Source organism: Biomphalaria glabrata, chromosome 4 (genome assembly GCF_947242115.1).
Source record: "Biomphalaria glabrata chromosome 4, xgBioGlab47.1, whole genome shotgun sequence".
In the NCBI taxonomy this organism is placed as follows: Eukaryota; Metazoa; Mollusca; class Gastropoda; family Planorbidae; genus Biomphalaria; species Biomphalaria glabrata.
This window is the reverse complement of record NC_074714.1, coordinates 20545513-20566431: the sequence shown is the minus strand read 5'-3', so window position 1 is coordinate 20566431 and position 20919 is coordinate 20545513. Positions and strand designations below refer to the sequence as shown.

At 37.2% G+C, this 20919-nt stretch overlaps 1 protein-coding gene across 1 annotated transcript in view; it reads left to right on the top strand.

Annotated features, from left to right (window-relative positions):
• LOC106058340 (guanylate cyclase soluble subunit beta-2-like) overlaps nt 1-20919 on the top strand; it is a 105977-nt gene that overhangs the window by 70534 nt on the left and 14524 nt on the right. Inside the window, exons 7-8 of the mRNA XM_056027211.1 lie at nt 4581-4695; nt 9242-9424. Of these exons, the coding sequence (XP_055883186.1) occupies nt 4581-4695; nt 9242-9424 (298 nt within the window). The remainder of the gene's footprint in view (nt 1-4580; nt 4696-9241; nt 9425-20919) is intronic.

The following is a 20919-nucleotide window of genomic DNA, read 5'->3' as shown; positions in this document are numbered from 1 at the left end:
CTTCAACTCTTTGTCGAAACATTTCGAAAGCTCTTTGATGCTTTTCTGAATGAACTTTTTTTTTAAATATTGCATTCTGTCTATAGAACACTTTCATAACATTTTGGCCCAAATTTCAGTCAATATCAAATTCATATGACAAAACAAATAAAATTAAAAATATATTATACAATGTGATGTGTACAAAAGCAAATTTTGCGCTAAGGAGAAATTTACGCACGAAAAAAAAAAGGGTGAAAGAATGCTTTAAAACGGAACAAAGTTTAATCTCTAGTCATTTTTGATATGATGGCTTTAAAAACCATATTTGATGTAAATTGCGGTTTTTTTTTCATCCAAGGGGGAGAAATAGTAATATGTCAGTGTATTACGAATATAATATACATTTCCCCAAAAGTTCTTTACATAAAAAAACAATGAACTATATATTCATATTCACGTACTCGTCTTTTAGTTCCCAATACATCTGCGTCACGATCAAGTATTCAAAGAAAAAAGTTAATGTAGAACTTTCTGGAAGACTGTTGCTGCTATATGGATAAAAAGAATGGTATTAAACGAAGTCATCTCGTCCCCGTGTAGACTAGAGATTCTCAATTAGGGTTACAGGAACTCACTTCAGCGTGCCGCTTCATGATAACTCCCTAGAAAATTCCATACAGAAAATGGCTTTCTTGAACTAACAGTGAGTGTGAGTTTTCTTAAAAGGAATGAAATAAAAAGGGTTTATTTAAAAAAAAAAAAGTCAATACAAGATGTATCGATGCTTGTACCTAGAGGGCAAACATTTGAGAAACATTGTCGAATAGATGACCGGAACTAACCTAATGCAAGAAGTGCTGAAACGAAAATGTCACAAAAAGGGTGTGGGCGATACAAATGAGACAACACTCTACCCGTATAAAGCTGGTCAACCTAAACTGTTCCGCTAAATCTGTGTTAGGGGGTCATTTTTTCCCCAAAAGATATTTATACGAGATTTAAAGAGAGTGACGTCTACAATAGTTTTGTTCCTTTTCCTCATCCCAAATCTTTTTTTTTCCTCCTATTAGCTTGCAAACTCTTCGTGGCTTCAAAAAGGTGGGTGAACACTGGACGGGCAGTTTGAAAATGGCTCTAACGACTTTCTTAGAAATGTGACAGTTGGTGTATATCTTTGGGAAAAAAGAACTAGCTAAGAGTTTATGTAGGAGATATAACTATGCGCATGCTTAAAAACAAAAACAAAATTGGGGGGGGGGGGGGGGGAAGTTCAAGATAACAAAAATAATAATAATAACGAGAGAGAGAGAGAGAGAGAAAGAAAGAGAAAGTAGGCCGTTAAAATTTCATTATAAGAGATTCACTAATTCACGGGCTGATAAAGTATATTAGGTTGATCGTTACAATGAGGCCCTTTTATTTTAGTGTTCCTGCCCTAATAAACAATATAAAGCCTGGAGACATCAAAAAGGGTGCTGGGGTAGGCGGTGTGTACTGCTAGTCTACAGTGTTGAAATGGAGAGCAAGTCTAGGAATGTATCAACTGTTTAAAGTCTTCCTGATGTTCTGGTTAACATTAGGATTGAAATGTTAATGATCGTTTTCAAAATATTTAATAATTTTTCTAAAACCTTGACCTTTGAGTCACTCGGACAATGGGAGATGAATAAACCTTCACATTGGAAGTAGAAGATGAGCACAATCTCATGTTCCCTGCTCATAATGACGAGAACAATGTTTCTCTGTGTAGCCAAGAGTGAGTACATTCAAATCTTCTTTGTAGAAGTAGCCAGGAAAAGCCTACTGCATTACCAGCATGAATAGTTGAGACATGGACAACTCTGACGCTATAGACACTCCCATTGAGTGGCTTAAATTGTTTTTCCGACCAGACTTTTAGTTTTGAAATACCAAACTAATGAATCGTTTCTCGAGTTTATCCATCTCTTAAATTTGACATTGAGCTTGCGTTTAAGTACCATTACAATCACTTACAAACAATTAATTGGCTGTTTTGTTGTTTTTTCCACCTGCGTCTGAAATGTATTAAAACGATTTTTTTTTCTTTTCGAATGCTTTTTCTTGGTTCTAGTATCAACTGTTTAGATTGTTAACACAATGTTGACTTACGTAGAGAGTCTTTAGGGAATGGACAAAAACACAAACACCGGAAGAGAGATTTTAATCAATTTAGCCTCAATGGAAGGAAGAGATCGATGGAACAATAGAATGAGTTCAATTGTTCCAGAGATGACCACGCCGCTGTCTTTAAGCATTTTATCGCATTTTGAAAACTTACAAAAAAACAACAACATTAATCTTAAATAATTCGAACGTCGCACAACATAAAAATTTAGCAACAAGTTGGAGATTGTTTTTACACTTTAGTATTCAAACATACATACATTAGAATTACTGTAAGTTCATAGGTCGCATTACTTATGCTCTCTATACTCAAAGATCAACAAATCGTACATCGAAACGTTCGTAACTGATAATTATTAGGATCCATTTGAGACTAAAATAATCTCTTTGTTTATCAAGATATCAAGATTTGCTCGAGTTACCGAATGTCGGCCATCTTGTTTCCCTTTTTCCTTCTAAACCGTCAAGACTTCAACAACATGAGCTAATTATTTTAGATGTAGTGAACTCACCTAGATCAAAACAATTTACTTGGTGTTTATTATGTTTATTATAGAAATGCCCCCCTCCCCTCAAAATTAATGCATGTATATTAAGTTGCTAGAAAGATACCTGTATTATTTTTCAAGTCCAGCACAAATCTTGACCTTATCTATATACGATAACTTATTGTTAGTATTGGGATAACCAATAGATTAATGTACTGTGATTTGAGTTATTGTTGAAATAAAACGTACGTCTGTCTCTTTGATCAATTCAATGTTTCCAGAGCCAGACATTGAGTTTCTCTTGTTTGGAAGATACAAATATACAAAGCATAGCAAACATTTTCTTAGCAGTTGATTCTAACGAAAAATCGCAGCATGCCAGGATCCATTTCATTTAATTCGAATGTGATATTGTCAAGCATTACAGGCAGCAGGACGGCTTGAATAGATGGAGCCTAATGACAGAGCAGTTCTGTTAAAATTTCGAGACACGATTATAAAGTTTGTGGTTTGGTTTGACCATCGCATCTGGTAAAAGGGAACATTTTATCATCTAGAGCATCCAGCTAACATTTACATATCATCAGAGTCGCTCAATTGATCGCGTTTGAAAATATATTGTTATTTTATGTTTGTACACTTTTTTTTGAAGGAAGGCTAGTTATCTATGTTATAGATTTATATAATGTTTCAGTCAAGATATAGTAATCTGTGTTACTATTTTATATAATGTTTGAGTCAAGATATAGTTATCTGATATTTATTTATATAATGTTTGAGTCAAGATATAGTTATATGATATTTATTTATATAATGTTTGAGTCAAGATATTTATTTATATATTGTTGAAGTTAAGATCTAATTATTTGTATTATTAAAGGCAAGCATGTCAATCAATCGGTCGCCAGTCGCGAGCTATATTTTTTTGTGTATGGATGTATATGTAATTTAGATCAATTTTCAACAAAATACTTAAAAGACATAGCTATATTATAGAGCAGTAAGAAGTTTGATTAGGCCTATGTGGGTGTCTACTAGAGACATAGAATACTTGACAGTTTAAAATATATAATAATAAATAACAATCCACATACAAACTCTTCTAAGTACTCATGGAAACAGAAAGCATAATAGGGACAAATCAATTAGTCTCTCAATTAGTTTTGAATTTTGATATTTAGATCTATGTCTAGTGCCGGATTTACGTTTGTGAAGCCATCGAGGCAGGACTTTTGTGGAGGCCCTACAATTTTTCGAAAGCTTGAAAGATTTATTGAATAAATGAAACTATTTACATCTTGCATGCTTTATTTGAGAATAGCGAAACAGTTCTGGTAAATTTAATCTCACTTTCCTTTTCAAAAAATATTTAATATGCATATTTTACTTTAAAAAAGTGAATATGCTTGAGTTTGTGGAGGATAAGAGGGGGCGCGGTGGCTGAGTGGTTAAGCGCTCAGCTTCGGAACCTGGGGTTTTGGGTTCGAATCTCGGTGAAGACTGGGATTTGAATTTCGGGATTTTTAGGGCGCCCCTGAGTTCACCCAACTCTAATGGATACCTGACTTTAGTTGGGGAAAATAAAAGCTGTTGGTCGTTGTGCTGGCCACATGACACCCTGCTTGTTAACCATAGAAACAGATGACCCATATATCTCAAGGTCTGAAAGGCGAAACTTTACTACTTACTACTTTACTTGTGGAGGGTAAGGCCCTTGGTAGACCCACTGTCGTAAATCCGGAGCTGCATTTACTTATTCCGACATGCTACAAGTGTACACCTCTTAATCACGACATTTTTGTCAGCCTTAAAAATGCGAAAAAAATGTTAGCAAAAGAAAAAAAAATTAAAATTTTCTGACTCGTTGAAATTCGGATTTATTTTTGTCTCTTTTGTGGACGCCCCTTTCTGATGGTGCACTTTTGAAAGTAACTGATGCCGATAAAAGTATCTTTTTCTTGTTAGGTGTGCTGAAAGCAGTGGCCAGAGACTTGTTTCACCAATCAGTGGAGATGAGCATCATAGAACAGAACAGAGAAGACATTGGCTGCAACCAGTCTCAGGAGCATACAGCTTTCAGGTTGACTCTGCAAGTTTCGAAATATTCTTTTTTTTTAAACTGCACATTCAAAGCTTTGAATACAATCTGAGAAATAAACCTCTTGCATGTTTGTTCACACTATTGTCTTCTAAACAAAACAATGAAACTGCATGCTGCCAACTTTCAAGTAAATGTATTTAGCTTAGTAATAGGAGTCATAAGCCTAGTTAGCTTTTGTATGTTCTTTTTTTTTGTTAGTCTTTGCATTTTATACGTTCATTTTGTTAAAAAATAGTTAAATTACATTATTATTGTTATTATTATTATTATTGGTATTATTATTTTTATTATTATTATTATTATTATTATTATTATTATTATAAAAATGATAAGATTTCAAAATAGTTATTTAAGTTGTTAAATTTCAATGCATGGATCCCCAATTTGGCTAAATTGAGATTTACTTTACCATAAGCAGCTTGAAATTTCACTGCACAGAAAAGGATTTTTCTTATATTTTTTGTGCCTGATGATAGGCTTTAATAAATCTGATATAATGATGTGGCTCTGATCAATAAAATTTGTCGACAAAATTATTAGAAATTTTTTTTTTAGTCTTTGAGACTTTGAAAGAAAGAGACGCTACTAGTTTTCTTCTATGATGCATGCTAGATGTAGTTTTTCATGTATGGTGTATCCGCGCCACAGCAAAAAGAGATTAATTACGATAGGCGAAATATATGTAGTCCGTATGCCTAATATTCATCTCCCCAAACTCCTTTACGGGAGCTATGTGCAGGAAGGCGCTCTTGGAGGATCAACACAAGCGTTACAAAGACACCCCTAAGAGCTCCCTCAAGGCGTGTGAGTTTGACATTCACGACTGGCTAACGCTAGCTTTGATCGGTCCTCGTGGCGTGAAGCCATGAGTGTAGGAGTTTCAAGATAAGAGACGAGGAGATCAGCCATCAGCAAAAAAATCTCACATGGCAAATAGAAAAAAGTTGCGAAAAGAAGAAGGCATGTCTGCAGCAGATCAGACCTACCCATGCCATGTACAGATCAGACCTACCCATGCCATGTACAGATCAGACCTACCCATGTCATGTACAGATATGACCTACCCATGCCATGTACAGATCAGACCTACCCATGTCATGTACAGATCAGACCTAACCATGTCATGTACAGATCAGACCTACCCATGTCATGTACAGATCAGACCTACCCATGCCATGTACAGATCAGACCTACCCATGTCATGTACAGATCAGACCTACCCATGCCATGTACAGATCAGACCTACCCATGCCTTGTACAGATCAGACCTACCCATGTCATGTACAGATCAGACCTACCCATGCCATGTACAGATCAGACCTACCCATGTCATGTACAGATCAGACCTACCCATGTCATGTACAGATCAGACCTACCCATGTCATGTACAGATCAGACCTACCCATGTCATGTACAGATCAGACCTACCCATGCCATGTACAGATCAGACCTACCCATGCCATGTACAGATCAGACCTACCCATGCCTTGTACAGATCAGACCTACCCATGTCATGTACAGATCAGACCTACCCATGCCATGTACAGATCAGACCTACCCATGTCATGTACAGATCAGACCTACCCATGTCATGTACAGATCAGACCTAACCATGCCATGAACAGATAGGACCTACCCATGCCATGTACAGATCAGACCTACCCATGTCATGTACAGATCAGACCTACCCATGCCATGAACAGATCAGACCTACCCATGCCATGTACAGATCAGACCTACCCATGTCATGTACAGATCAGACCTACCCATGCAATGTACAGATCAGACCTACCCATGTCATGAACAGATCAGACCTACCCATGCCATGAACAGATCAGTCCTACACATGCCATGTACAGATCAGACCTACCCATGCCATGAACAGATCGACCTACCCATGCCATGTACAGATCAGACCTACCCATGCCATGTACAGATCAGACCTACCCATGCCATGTACAGATCAGACCTACCCATGCCATGTACAGATCAGACCTACCCATGCCATGTACAGATCAGACCTACCCATGTCATGTACAGATCAGACCTACCCATGCCATGTACAGATCAGACCTACCCATGTCATGTACAGATCAGACCTACCCATGCCATGAACAGATCAGACCTACCCATGCCATGTACAGATCAGACCTACCCATGTCATGTACAGATCAGACCTACCCATGCCATGTACAGATCAGACCTACCCATGCCATGTACAGATCAGACCTACCCATGTCATGTACAGATATGACCTACCCATGCCATGTACAGATCAGACCTACCCATGTCATGTACAGATCAGACCTAACCATGTCATGTACAGATCAGACCTACCCATGTCATGTACAGATCAGACCTACCCATGTCATGTACAGATCAGACCTACCCATGTCATGTACAGATCAGACCTACCCATGCCATGTACAGATCAGACCTACCCATGCCTTGTACAGATCAGACCTACCCATGTCATGTACAGATCAGACCTACCCATGCCATGTACAGATCAGACCTACCCATGTCATGTACAGATCAGACCTACCCATGTCATGTACAGATCAGACCTACCCATGTCATGTACAGATCAGACCTACCCATGTCATGTACAGATCAGACCTACCCATGCCATGTACAGATCAGACCTACCCATGCCATGTACAGATCAGACCTACCCATGCCTTGTACAGATCAGACCTACCCATGTCATGTACAGATCAGACCTACCCATGCCATGTACAGATCAGACCTACCCATGTCATGTACAGATCAGACCTACCCATGTCATGTACAGATCAGACCTAACCATGCCATGAACAGATAGGACCTACCCATGCCATGTACAGATCAGACCTACCCATGTCATGTACAGATCAGACCTACCCATGCCATGAACAGATCAGACCTACCCATGCCATGTACAGATCAGACCTACCCATGCCATGTACAGATCAGACCTACCCATGTCATGTACAGATCAGACCTACCCATGCCATGTACAGATCAGACCTACCCATGTCATGTACAGATCAGACCTACCCATGCCATGAACAGATCAGACCTACCCATGCCATGTACAGATCAGACCTACCCATGTCATGTACAGATCAGACCTACCCATGTCATGTACAGATCAGACCTACCCATGCAATGTACAGATCAGACCTACCCATGTCATGAACAGATCAGACCTACCCATGCCATGAACAGATCAGTCCTACACATGCCATGTACAGATCAGACCTACCGATGCCATGAACAGATCGACCTACCCATGTCATGTACAGATCAGACCTACCCATGCCATGTACAGATCAGACCTACCCATGCCATGTACAGATCAGACCTACCCATGCCATGTACAGATCAGACCTACCCATGCCATGTACAGATCAGACCTACCCATGCCATGTACAGATCAGACCTACCCATGCCATGTACAGATCAGACCTACCCATGTCATGTGTATGGCGACTTTTAAAAGCGAGTAGTGGACTCCTTAGCCATACTCGAGTTAACAGGAAATTGGAAATAAACTTTGACTAGGAAGAAGAATGAGCTATGTATAGCTTTACAAAGATACAGCAAGGAAGAAGGAGCTATGTATTGCTTTACAAAGATACAGCAAGGAAGGAGAAGGAGCTATGTATAGCTTTCTAAAGATACAGCTATTGCGTCTCAGTTTAAGTATGTGTATCTAATACAAGACATCTGGGATCTATATTTATGTTTCTTACTTAAAATAATTGATACGAACTTGTTTATGAAAAATCTACCAACATTAAAAGTACAGGAATACGTTTTACTTTTGGCCAGATACGTGGATTAGTTTTAAAATCTCAGACCAGTCATGAGAATATTGATAACGAGATTGAAAAAAAAATGTATGGACTTTCCATACTTCAGTGTGATAGTAATAAATTTGTAATGTCCAATAGTACATTGGTTGTTTTTGTTGCTTTGATTATACTTTTTTTTATTATTTTCTTAGTTTTTTTTTATACACACAAACACTTATAACATTTTTTCTTATAACAAAACGTTTATCATGCTTATAGTGTTAGGTTAAGGGTCAGGATTAGGGTTATAAGTCATTAGAAAGATAAATATGATTGTTTATTTTTTTTTTAAATATTATTTGAACATAAAGAAGGAATTCAGTTTTTACAAGTTTGAACTGCAAGACTATTGACCATTTACTTGTGTGTAAAGATTATTTGAGCATAGGCCTACTAACTGGAAATGATATTCCAAATATTATAATGCCTTATATTAACATTTAATTTCTACACATGTAAAATGAATCGATGTTTGTTTACTTAGTTATACAATAATAACAAGCTATGGTATTAAGTTAAAATAATCTCTCTATTTTGGTTGTTAATATATTCTTAAAGATTAAATAACAGATTAAATATGTAAATTTTGTATTATTCAATGTTGTATAGTCTATGATCTAAAACAGAAAGGGGATTGGGCAGTAGTCAATTGATCAGTGCGTTTATTAAGTGTTACATGTCGACAGGGTACAGCTGAGACTTGGTGATGGATCATCGTCGACCTGCAGCGAACGCTTGTCTCCAGACGGCTCTAGCTGTGACGGTCGAGAACTGGTCGAGTTCAACCCAGACACTGTCCTCCTGAGGGCGTCCAATTTCTGTTCAGCTTTTCCTTATCATATCATTTTTGACAGGGATCTCAGGATAAGGTATTTCAAATCAATGTGTGTCTGTGTTTGTTTGGCTGGGTGTATTGGATTTCTATTTAGGGACTTGGCCAGTCTATTTCTTGTTAATTTACAATGTATAATAAATAGAAAACATTGATTTTTTTTAATGTATATTTTTTATTTCTACTTTCATTTTGTATGAAGTCCTAAAAGAACGTTCGTGGGCGTTGTAATTTTAGATTTGTCACAGAGAGTGTAATTTGAACACGCATATATCTCCTTTCTTTAGATTTGTCACAGAGAGTGTAATTTCAACACGCATATATCTCCTTTCTTTAGATTTGTCACAGAGAGTGTAATTTCAACACGCATATATCCCCTTTCTTTAGATTTGTCACAGAGAGTGTAATTTGAACACGCATATATCCCCTTTCTTTAGATTTTGATTAGTAAGATTTGGTTTACATGCTATAAGCAAATTATATATATATATATATATAATAACACTGCAATAAATAAGCGATAGTGTGAAATGTGGAGGTGTTATAAGAAACCTAAAGAAAAAATGTGTAAGAAACTAAAAGAGGAATATTGGAAGAGACTTTGAAATAGTAGACGTACTAAACGACCCAGCCAACTACTGATTAAAATGAAGAAAAAAAAAATTTCTTTTTCTTTTATAAAAAAAAACAAAGCTTATCTAAAGGGGGAGAACTCCGCCCCTAAAACTATATGTATATATAATGTACAATTTATTTCCCTTATTCGATATCAAATAAAAAAACTAATTACCAAAAATGAATGACTAATTGGGTGTTGTTGTTTTTTTTTAATTGATTTATGTTTTGTTAGGTGCAATAAATATTTGTTTAAAGTTTCAACTTAATCGGAGATTGTGTCAGGGAGAAATAGCGTTAAAAACTTTTAGCTGACTAAACCCAACAAATTTAGCCGTATCTGTGAATACTGAAGAATTATTTTCTCTTGTTTGTATGAAACAAAATAATTAATTACCAATAATTAATTGACTATTTTGTTACTTCTTTTTATTGATATATATCTTGTCTAAGCCAATGAATAATTGTGTGAAGTTTCAACTTGATCCGAAAATGGGTGTGGGAAAAATAATGTGCACATCTTTTTACCAGACAGACAGACAGAAAGACAGACAGACAGAGTGGGTTGATATAAGCATTAAAATTAGTTTTCACTACAAGCCAAACAGCTTAGAAATGCGATTTTAAACTGCAAAAAAAAATGCTCTAAAATGTATCTGAAATCTTTTCAAATAGATAAATTATCAATGCTTAGGATATCGCGTACAGTGTATACACCAAGAGTTATTGGCCAATTCTATTTATCAATCATATATCTAATGGTGAATATTAAGAAAGATGAATAAATCATTCAATTTTCTTTACTGTTGATCAGCTCCAGATGTAGCGGGTGAAATAGAGGTACCCAAACGTCATCAACCAATTCCTTTCATCTTGTTTAAGAATCTTAAGCCTGCAGTGTCTCGGTGAACACATTCAAAGACTCTTTTTAAAGCATACAGAAGCAATGCAAACTTCCACTCATACAAGGGCTTACAGCAGTCAGTCTTTTTTATAGAACAATGCTTCGTTTCTTATCTACCTGGAACGTAATAAAAGCTCAACTGTTTCTGTTATAATACCGGGACCTCAAATAGAGGAACATTCTTCTTTCAAAGATGTATTATGTAATCAAGAGAGAGGAAGAATCTGTTATAATAACGGGACAATTTCTTAAATAGAGGAACATTCTTCTTTCAAAGATGTATTATGTAATCAAGAGAGAGGAAGAATCTGTTATAATACCGAGACAATTTCTTAAATAGAGGAACATTCTTCTTTCAAAGATGTATTATGTAATCAAGAGAGAGGAAGAATCTGTTATAAAAACGGGACAATTTCTTAAATAGAGGAACATTCTTCTTTCAAAGATGTATTATGTAATCAAGAGAGAGGAAGAATCTGTTATAATACCGGGACCTCAAATAGAGGAACATTCTTCTTTCAAAGATGTATTATGTAATCAAGAGAGAGGAAGAATCTGTTATAATAACGGGACAATTTCTTAAATAGAGGAACATTCTTCTTTCAAAGATGTATTATGTAATCAAGAGAGAGGAAGAATCTGTTATAATACCGAGACAATTTCTTAAATAGAGGAACATTCTTCTTTCAAAGATGTATTATGTAATCAAGAGAGAGGAAGAATCTGTTATAAAAACGGGACAATTTCTTAAATAGAGGAACATTCTTCTTTCAAAGATGTATTATGTAATCAAGAGAGAGGAAGAATCTGTTATAATACCGGGACCTCAAATAGAGGAACATTCTTCTTTCAAAGATGTATTATGTAATCAAGAGAGAGGAAGAATCTGTTATAATAACAGGACCATTTCTTAAATAGAGGAACATTCTTCTTTCAAAGATGTATTATGTAATAAAGAGAGAGGAAGAATCTGTTATAATAACGGGACAATTTCTTAAATAGAGGAACATTCTTCTTTCAAAGATGTATTATGTAATCAAGAGAGAGGAAGAATCTGTTATAATAACGGGACCATTTCTTAAATAGAGGAACATTCTTCTTTCAAAGATGTATTATGTAATCAAGAGAGAGGAAGAATCTGTTATAATACCGAGATAATTTCTTAAATAGAGGAACATTCTTCTTTCAAAGATGTATTATGTAATCAAGAGAGAGGAAGAATCTGTTATAATACCGGGACCTCAAATAGAGGAACATTATTCTTTCAAAGATGTATTATGTAATAAAGAGAGAGGAAGAATAGTTTCCTACAGACCCAACTGTCACCAACAATGTATACCTTCAGACAATGAAACGCAAGTGATTGCTGCCTTTACTTAATTAGATCATTCACCAAAACTGGAGTCTTGCTCCACTCTCTCTTTCAATGCTAACATTAAATTGTGTACAGAACAGAAACAATCCGCCCACGTTGTATTAAAGTAAATGTAATTACATTCCATTGCTAAGGTCATCAACAATCGACATGTTTTTAAAGACTAGAAAAATAAGTTCATTTTTTTGTCTCAGTTTTTAAAACCAGACATTATCAACTGAAGTAAGATGAATGTTGTAGCTATACAAAGCCAGTGTTTGGACAAAGTTTTTCTGTGCTGCGATTAAGTGGTCACTGAAGGCCAAGACTGTTAAGCTCTTCTGTTTGATCTGCCCCCTCACCTAGTCCTACAGCAACCTTGACCTAATTAAATATATGTCATTGATAAATCTGACATCTATTAAAAAACGTGTATTATAAACAAAGATATTAAAGGCTTTTAACCTTATGCTGTTGAGTGTGTGTGTGTTGGTGCACGTGCCCCTACTGTGTTGGTGTGTCTGTGGAAGTGTGAGTGGTAAAGGACAGATAAAGTTGCAGGCAATATGAACAGTTTTTTTTTTAATGAGGCTTAGAAAAGATAGAAATGCAGCTGACATGCTCAGATTGTGGGGCGCCTTTAAACCTTAGGGTATCTATTTCCTTTTGTCTGTCTCTCTCTATTCATTGTAAATGTGTAGGCCTATTTGTTTATATTTAACAAAAGTGCCTATGTGGTCCGTAGCCAGGGGCGGACTGGCTATATGGGCATTCGGGCAAATGCCCGGTGGGCCGGTAGGACCAGTGAAATGAACAGGGCCACGTGAATGCCACCAAGACTCGAATTAAATTGTAAAAAGATTCTATAATATTCTCTTATATAAGTAGCACTCAGAGCGTCATGATTTACATACTCTGCAGTGTATCTAGGGCTACTTATGTAATGCACTTTCCGATATAATTTAACAACCTGCATATGTATACAGTGCTTTTTATATGCTTCATCCATCATGGTGGCCTACACACTAAGCGAATAACAAGCAACATAAGGCATTTACTTCTTTTAACAATATAAAGTTCATGTTGGTGTGAATATATTCGGATGAGTCTATAAAGGGACCAGTCACGATGCTCCCAGTCCTATTGTTGGAATGTCCAGTCACATACGAATTGGTTAAGTTATTATTATTATTATCTTGAGGAGAAAGTGCAGATGATGCTATTGTTGCTGTTAAGATACATAGTTTTAAAGATGTACAATTTATTGTACGCAAGGAGCTTGTGAACGAAGTCACTGCATATTAAAGATGTGTACAGAAGTGGCTGAGAAACATCATGACAAAAGGCAGACAATGTTCATTGTGACGGTTCTTCGAGTAATCTATTTGGACACAATCGAATAGTTTGTTGATCTTAACGAGCCTTGTATGTGAATATCAATTATATGGTTATGTTAATATTGGCTTATATGGTAGCATGATTTTTTTTTCAAGTTATATAAAATCTAATATAATCATTTAGTAATACCAAATAGTTTTAAAAAATTATGAAATACACTAACTAACCATGCAGGCTGCCTACTTGTAGAAATGCATTTTGTTATGTAAACCCAGTTTTCGTCACATTCTCAAACTTAGCATCATAATATGATTTTTAGGAAATTTTTTTATTCAAAGTCCATCATATATAGCATGTTGGTGGCCGGATTACTTAGAAATGCCCGGGCCGGTTTTGACACCCAGTCCGCCGGTACTCAAATGGACCTAAAGGGCCTTATGAATGCCACGCATTAAATTGTTAAAGGTTTTATAAATTCTCATATATAAGGGGCTACACAAGCGTCATGTTAAAAACATCTTTTACAGACTACAGTGTAATACTAATTTAATCTAACACATTTTCAAAAATAATGTAATTGCCTACATCTGTATACAGTGCTATTAGTAGGCTTTATCCTTTGAAGGCCTACAAACATAGGATTAAAAAGCAACATATATATTTCTTATAAAAATATAGAGGATGCATAGAGTTATCGATACATTATAAAAAAAAAACACAATGATTTTGTCAACAGATAGGCCTATAATTGGAGGCCCATCATATGATACACAATTTATGAACTGTAGTGTATAGAAATGCCTGGGCCGATTTTGACATCCAGTCCGCCCCTGTCCGTAGCAAATAGAGTTCACAGTTAAGTAATAGAAATGAAACTGGTTGGGAAAAAGACTTCTTGTTAGTCCTGTAACCACACAAGGAAATTGGGGGGCAAAAAACGCAACATGGATGTCAACCTCTTTAATTAACTGCGAAATCAATGGACGGGGGGAGTCTCAATTGGTTTAACATGGTCACAGGCTAGATGGAAATCAATGTTCGTGTCTAGATAGGAACCGAAAAGACTCAGACACACTCAGACATATTGGAATCACTTACGATGGTGAGAAGCCGACTACTTAAAGCAGAAACACAGACGCACAAAGAAATGTGTCTCTATAACATATAAGTCTATTTTATACGCGGCTAGCACGTAATCAACTAAAGCTACTTAAAGAACACAAGAGAATCACTTTGTGATGTCGCCGAGAAAATGTTTTTAAATTATATAGCATTGTGTTTAATTAACTATTGAAAGCAGTTATTGAGACTCTCCCCGTCCAAACATTCCGCTGTTAAGTAAAGAGATTGACATCCCACGTATGACTGGGGGGGGGAGGGGAGCTATAAAACATAATGCTAGAATGTTTGAAGTTAAAACATCTCTTATCTGTTCTGTCTTTTAACTTTCGTCGTAGGGGGCGCTATGACAGTTCGCGTAGCCAAATCCTTCCACTCTTTCCGATCAGCAGGTGTTCTTAGCCGGATAGAAAGGAAGAGGCCCGTCCATTCTCTAACAATGTCCGACCAGCTTTTATATGGATGAACATTTCTTTTATGCTCTCCCACACACCCACAGACACATACAGAGACAGACACAGACACCCCCCATATATAGTTATGCTTGCCCTTGATGTGGCAAAATATGTAGGTCACTGCTGGGACTGCACAGCCACGGGAAATACTGCATAGCTCACTGATCTTCGGACTCGAAGACTAGCCTTATATATAATACTAGTCGACCAGCGGCGTAGCTTACGCCGCTATTTTGCAGGGCAGGCCTTAGGCCACTGATACCTATACGATCGCAGTGGGGCCCGCACTTTCATAGGACCCGCTCTAATTCAAGGTGTATACATTATTAAATTAAACCATTTTATAACATTGATTTTTACCTCCACAGATGAAAATCTTAATTTTTCAAAAGAATCCTTACAATCATTTTTAGCACATCAAGACCAACCACAATTTCAGACTAAATATGTTAATAACACCAGTAAATTTGACGCAAACTAGACGTTTTTGTAATATGTTGTGCATAGAATAGTCTCCTGTGGTTAATTTGTAGTAATCTTGAACAAAATAGGCTTTCTTTCTTTGATTGGCCTGTACAAACTTGCAAATAAAACCATATTTTCTTAAATATTTAATTTCTAAAACTTGAAGAACTTTCTGAAACATGCATTTTTTGCTTAAGTGTCGGCAGCTCGTAAAGAAATGAAGAGAGATTAATCTGTAGTGTATGTGAACTATGAGGCACTAGACCGAACATCAGTTTTCAATAGGGCACTTCGGTAGGCCTAAGCCCTCATGCCTTATTTCCAGAGTTGGCCAGCACAACGACCAGCCGCTTTTACTTTTACCCAACTATCTCAAGGTACCCATTAGAGTTAGGTGGACTCAGGGGCGCCCTTAAAATCCCGAAATTCAAAATCCAAGTCTTCACCGGGATTCGAACCCAAGACCCTTCGGTTTGAGAACCAAGCGCTTTAGCACTCGACCACCTCGCCCTTAACCAGAAATATTGACCTAAAATATAAATCTAAATTAAGTTCTACACAGACTTTGATTAAGTCAGCTAACTAAATTCTCTCTCTATATATAAACCTAAACATTTCTTAAATTCCTAAGTTCATATAAAAATTTTGCAGATTAAACCATTAATTTTGTTTACAATAATTTATTGCATGCAATGTGTTCCTATATTTAATACTTTCGACCTACATTCAACATCAAGTAGATTTGCTTAAACCAATACATTTAGATTTTATTAGCATTTGCATTATTAAACATGTGTATATAGTCGTTATAAAAGCAAAAAAAATCAAACAAAATAAAATACCATCGGTTAGGGGAAACTGACCACAGGTCATTTTGAACATAAAAAGTGATTTTATTGCTTGCACGTGGAGGGGAAAGTAGCGATAAGTCAGTCTTTGACTTTTATATATACAGGGAGTATCGAGCGGGAAAAAAATGGTGGCAAAATAATAATCTTCTATATTTATGGGGAAAAAATATTGACAACCGAAATGATGACAAGATAACGTAGCACTATGTCTACAAAATACTGTTTGAAGTGGATAGAACATATATGTATAAAAAAAAGGAAATGTTCCAAGGTCTACCGCATGTTGAAAGTGATTGATAAAATCAACTCAGCTTCTAATCTTGATTTAGTGTATCTCAAATACTATTGTAGACTACATTTTGTATAGCCCTAGATCCAGACCTGACAAGAAGTGTTTTTAACTTGTAATAACCATTTTGACATCCTTCGTGTATACAAACAGATCTAAATAATGATTTAAATCTTTTCTACGATCTACCCAAGTTAAATACAAGTTATTGATTGCTCATGTTTTAATTAGTTTCCAGTTACTGGCAGAGGGTCACGATGTGATAATTAACATTGAGATGTAATGAGATACAGCGAGCAGGAACGTGGACTGTAAACAAAGAGTACCACTGGTGGTCACGTGGTGTTATTCTGTTTGACATTCTTTAGAAAGTTCTAAGTATTTGTGGCCATAGACTATTGAACATAGAAAAACAAAGTCAATATTTTTATTTATATTGGGTTGTTACCCTGCCCCCCTCTACAGCTCTCTCCCCTTAAAATGGAGGATATGTTGATAAAGTAAAGTTCCCCTATCAGATCTTGCGATATATAGGCACATTATGGGGGTAGTGGTGTGTGTGTAGTCAGCCGACGCAAATCGCCCCAGGCCAATGGTTGACGAGCGGTTAGGGTTAGGGTTGGTTGCCTAAAGTGAGAGTTGCTGAGGTGCTGCAAGAAATCCATAATAATTCCAGTGGGTCACATTTAGGTGTCAACAAGACCTTTGAAAAAGTACGCCAGCGGTTTTACTAGTTCGGCTACCGGGATGATGTAGAAGAATGGTGCCGAAGATGCGACGCATGTTCAGCAGCAAAGGGCCCGCACAGGAGAACGAGGGGACGTATGCAGCAATACAACGTCGGTAATCCCTTTGAACGAATAGCGATCGATGTAGCCGGACCATTTCCGGAATCCCAGAGAGGAAATAAGTACGTTCTAGTAGTGATAGACTATTTTACTAAGTGGCCTGAAGCGTATGCGATACCAAACCAAGAAGCCACTACCATAGCGGAAACACTTGTGCAGAATTGGATTAGCCGATTTGGTGCTCCCAGGGAGTTACACTCCGACCAAGGCCGAAACTTCGAATCCAAGATCTTCCAAGAGATGTGCCAGGTACTCGGCATCGTAAAGACACGCACAACCCCTCTTCACCCCCAGTCAGATGGAATGGTGGAACGTTTTAACCGAACATTGGAACAACATCTGTCAAAAGTCGTCGATGAACGTCAAGAGGACTGGGACACCTATATCCCAATGTTCCTTATGGCATATAGAGGATCGATTCACAGCACCACCGGTTACACTCCAGCAAAGATGTTGTTCGTCCGAGAGCTGCAACTACCATGTGACTTGCTATTCGGGATCCCGGGAGATGTGCCAGCCTCTTCAACAGACTATATCGCAAATCTCCGAAAACGGATGGAGAAAACTCACGCTTTAGCCCGCAGAAACATCAAGATCAACAGTGACCAGGTGAAGACAAAGTACGACAAACGGACCAATGCCGCTGGGTTTCATGAGAACGATCTGGTGTGGCTGTACAACCCACAAAGACGAAAAGGCAAGTCCCCAAAACTTCAAACAGACTGGGAGGAACCCTACCGCGTGATAAAAAGAATCAACGATGTCGTGTATCGAATACAGAAGAGCCCGAGGTCAAAACTGAAGGTCGTCCACATCGACAGACTCAACAAGTACTATGGTGAAGCTGGATCTGCCCTAGACGGACAGATCTAAGGAGGGGGCAGTGTTATAAATCTGGTGGTGGCACAGAAGGGGTAGTGGTGTGTGTGTAGTCAGCCTACGCAAATCGCCCCAGGCCAACGGTTGATGAGCGGTCAACCGTGACGAGCTACGACGGTCAACCGAGACGAGTGTCAACATGAAGGTTCGAGTAGGATCGGCGTCGTGAACAGAGCTCAGGAGTGTCACGAGGGATGTAGTCATATGACCACCCAGAATGGTCGAGCGACGTTCTGCCCGGTTCTAGAAGGCCAGCAGGGACCCTATATAAAGAGCGAAGGTATCAGAGACGAGTCAGTTACAACTTCCCGATCTACAGTTCGTTACTACGGCTCAGTACAAGTCCGAGACGAGACAGAGAGACCAGTGCAAGAGTTGATATGACGGCACGGCTATTAACAGGAGAGATATTTGTACAGTCTTGTGTTACGTGCTGCCAATTGTACAGTATTGGCTGTTATTTTATTGACATTAAACTATTACGTTATTTGGATCCCTGAGTTGTCAAGTTCTTTCAGTTGGTGGTGCAGTTTGCAGAGAGCCTGGATAGCGAGATTCGTAACAATATATATATATATAAAGGTCATCGGTTTCTGTGGCTCTCGGTTAACGAGTGCGTCGTGTGGCCAACACAACGACCAACCGCCTTTACATTTACCCAACTATTGTCAGGTACCCATTAGAGTTGGTTGGACTCAGGGGCGCCCAAAGATCCCGAAATTTAAACTTTCATTCTTCTCCAGGATTCGAACACAGGACCCCGCTTTACCGCTCAGCCACCGCGCCACCATATATTGATTAAATACATCTAATGTGGGATGAAAAGTTTTCGCAGTTTTCAAATATTCTTTAATGTTTTAGACCTTTATAAACAAGAAATGTCAAATTCTCTTTTGCGACTCTTTAGACAATTAGACCTGAAAGAAGAAAATGATCAGATGTAATTTCCTTACATTGCATCAGGTGCTGTGACAGTTTAACAAAGTTACTTTCCAATATTTATGTGTTCTGACGTACATGTCACAATTACTCCATTTCGTGTGTGTGTGTCAGTGATCAACCTCTGTCGGGCTCAATAAAGTTTTCAGTCTGACATGGACAGAACAAATTAATAGAGATAAATGGGCAAGACATAGATTCAAAAGTACCAGAGTTCAAGACAAGCGTCAACCTCTTAATATCTGTGTGTGTGTCTCTCTCTTTATCTCATCGTTCTAATTCTCTCTCTCTTTTTGTCTCTGTCATTCAGACATTAACACTTTTACATATCTCTCTTTTTTTATATCCCGTTTTAATAAAGTTTATTTTTTAAAAAGTAAATGCTAAAAATCTTTGCTAATTCAAAAAAAATTTCGTCTTCAGAGGTAAATATAATCTTCAGTTAAAAGGTCAAATTTGCAGTTTGCAGAAAGAAAGAGAGAGAGAGAGAGAGAGAGAGAGAGAGGAGGGAAGAAGAGAGAGAAGGGATGGAGTAAGAGAGAGTGGGAGTGTGAGAGAGATTAAAAACACTTTAACGTAACATCCATCATTGACCTTGAACAGATACATCGATCTATTAGAATTGCCCACCGGATGTCTTCATAAGCGAATGAACCTCTTTCAAAACACTCTTGAAATAGCAACATAATGAGCATTGGTCAACAGAACAAATTGCTAATGGATGTAGAGATGTAAGCTTACTGTTTGTGTGACGATACAAAGGTTCCAAAACTGTGTTTCAATGGAGTCTACGTCTTGTGATTTAAACTTTTCTTCAATAACGAAGACTTGAACCTACAAAGCTAGAGTTTAGGAAACCTGATTTCAATTAGATACAGCATAGAACTTTCTCAAACGTAGTTATAAACACTCTCTTTATATCTTGGTTAACCTTGTTATAAACACTCTCTTCATATATTGGTTAACCTTGTTATAAACTCTCTCTCCTTATCTTTGGTTAACCTTGTTATAAACACTCTCTCCATATCTTTAGTTAACCTTGTTATAAACACTCTCTCCATATCTTTAGTTAACCTTGTTATAAACACTCTCTCTATATCTTTAGTTAACCTTGTTATAAACACTCTCTCCATATCTTTAGTTAACCTTGCTATAAACACTCTCTCCATATCTTTAGTTAACCTTGTTATAAACTCTCTCTCCTTATCTTTGGTTAACCTTGTTATAAACACTCTCTCCATATCTTTAGTTAACCTTGTTATAAACACTCTCTCCATATCTTTAGTTAACCTTGTTATAAACACTCTCTCTATATCTTTAGTTAACCTTGTTATAAACACTCTCTCCATATCTTTAGTTAACCTTGCTATAAACACTCTCTCCATATCTTTAGTTAACCTTGTTATAAACTCTCTCTCCTTATCTTTGGTTAACCTTGTTATAAACACTCTCTCCATATCTTTAGTTAACCTTGTT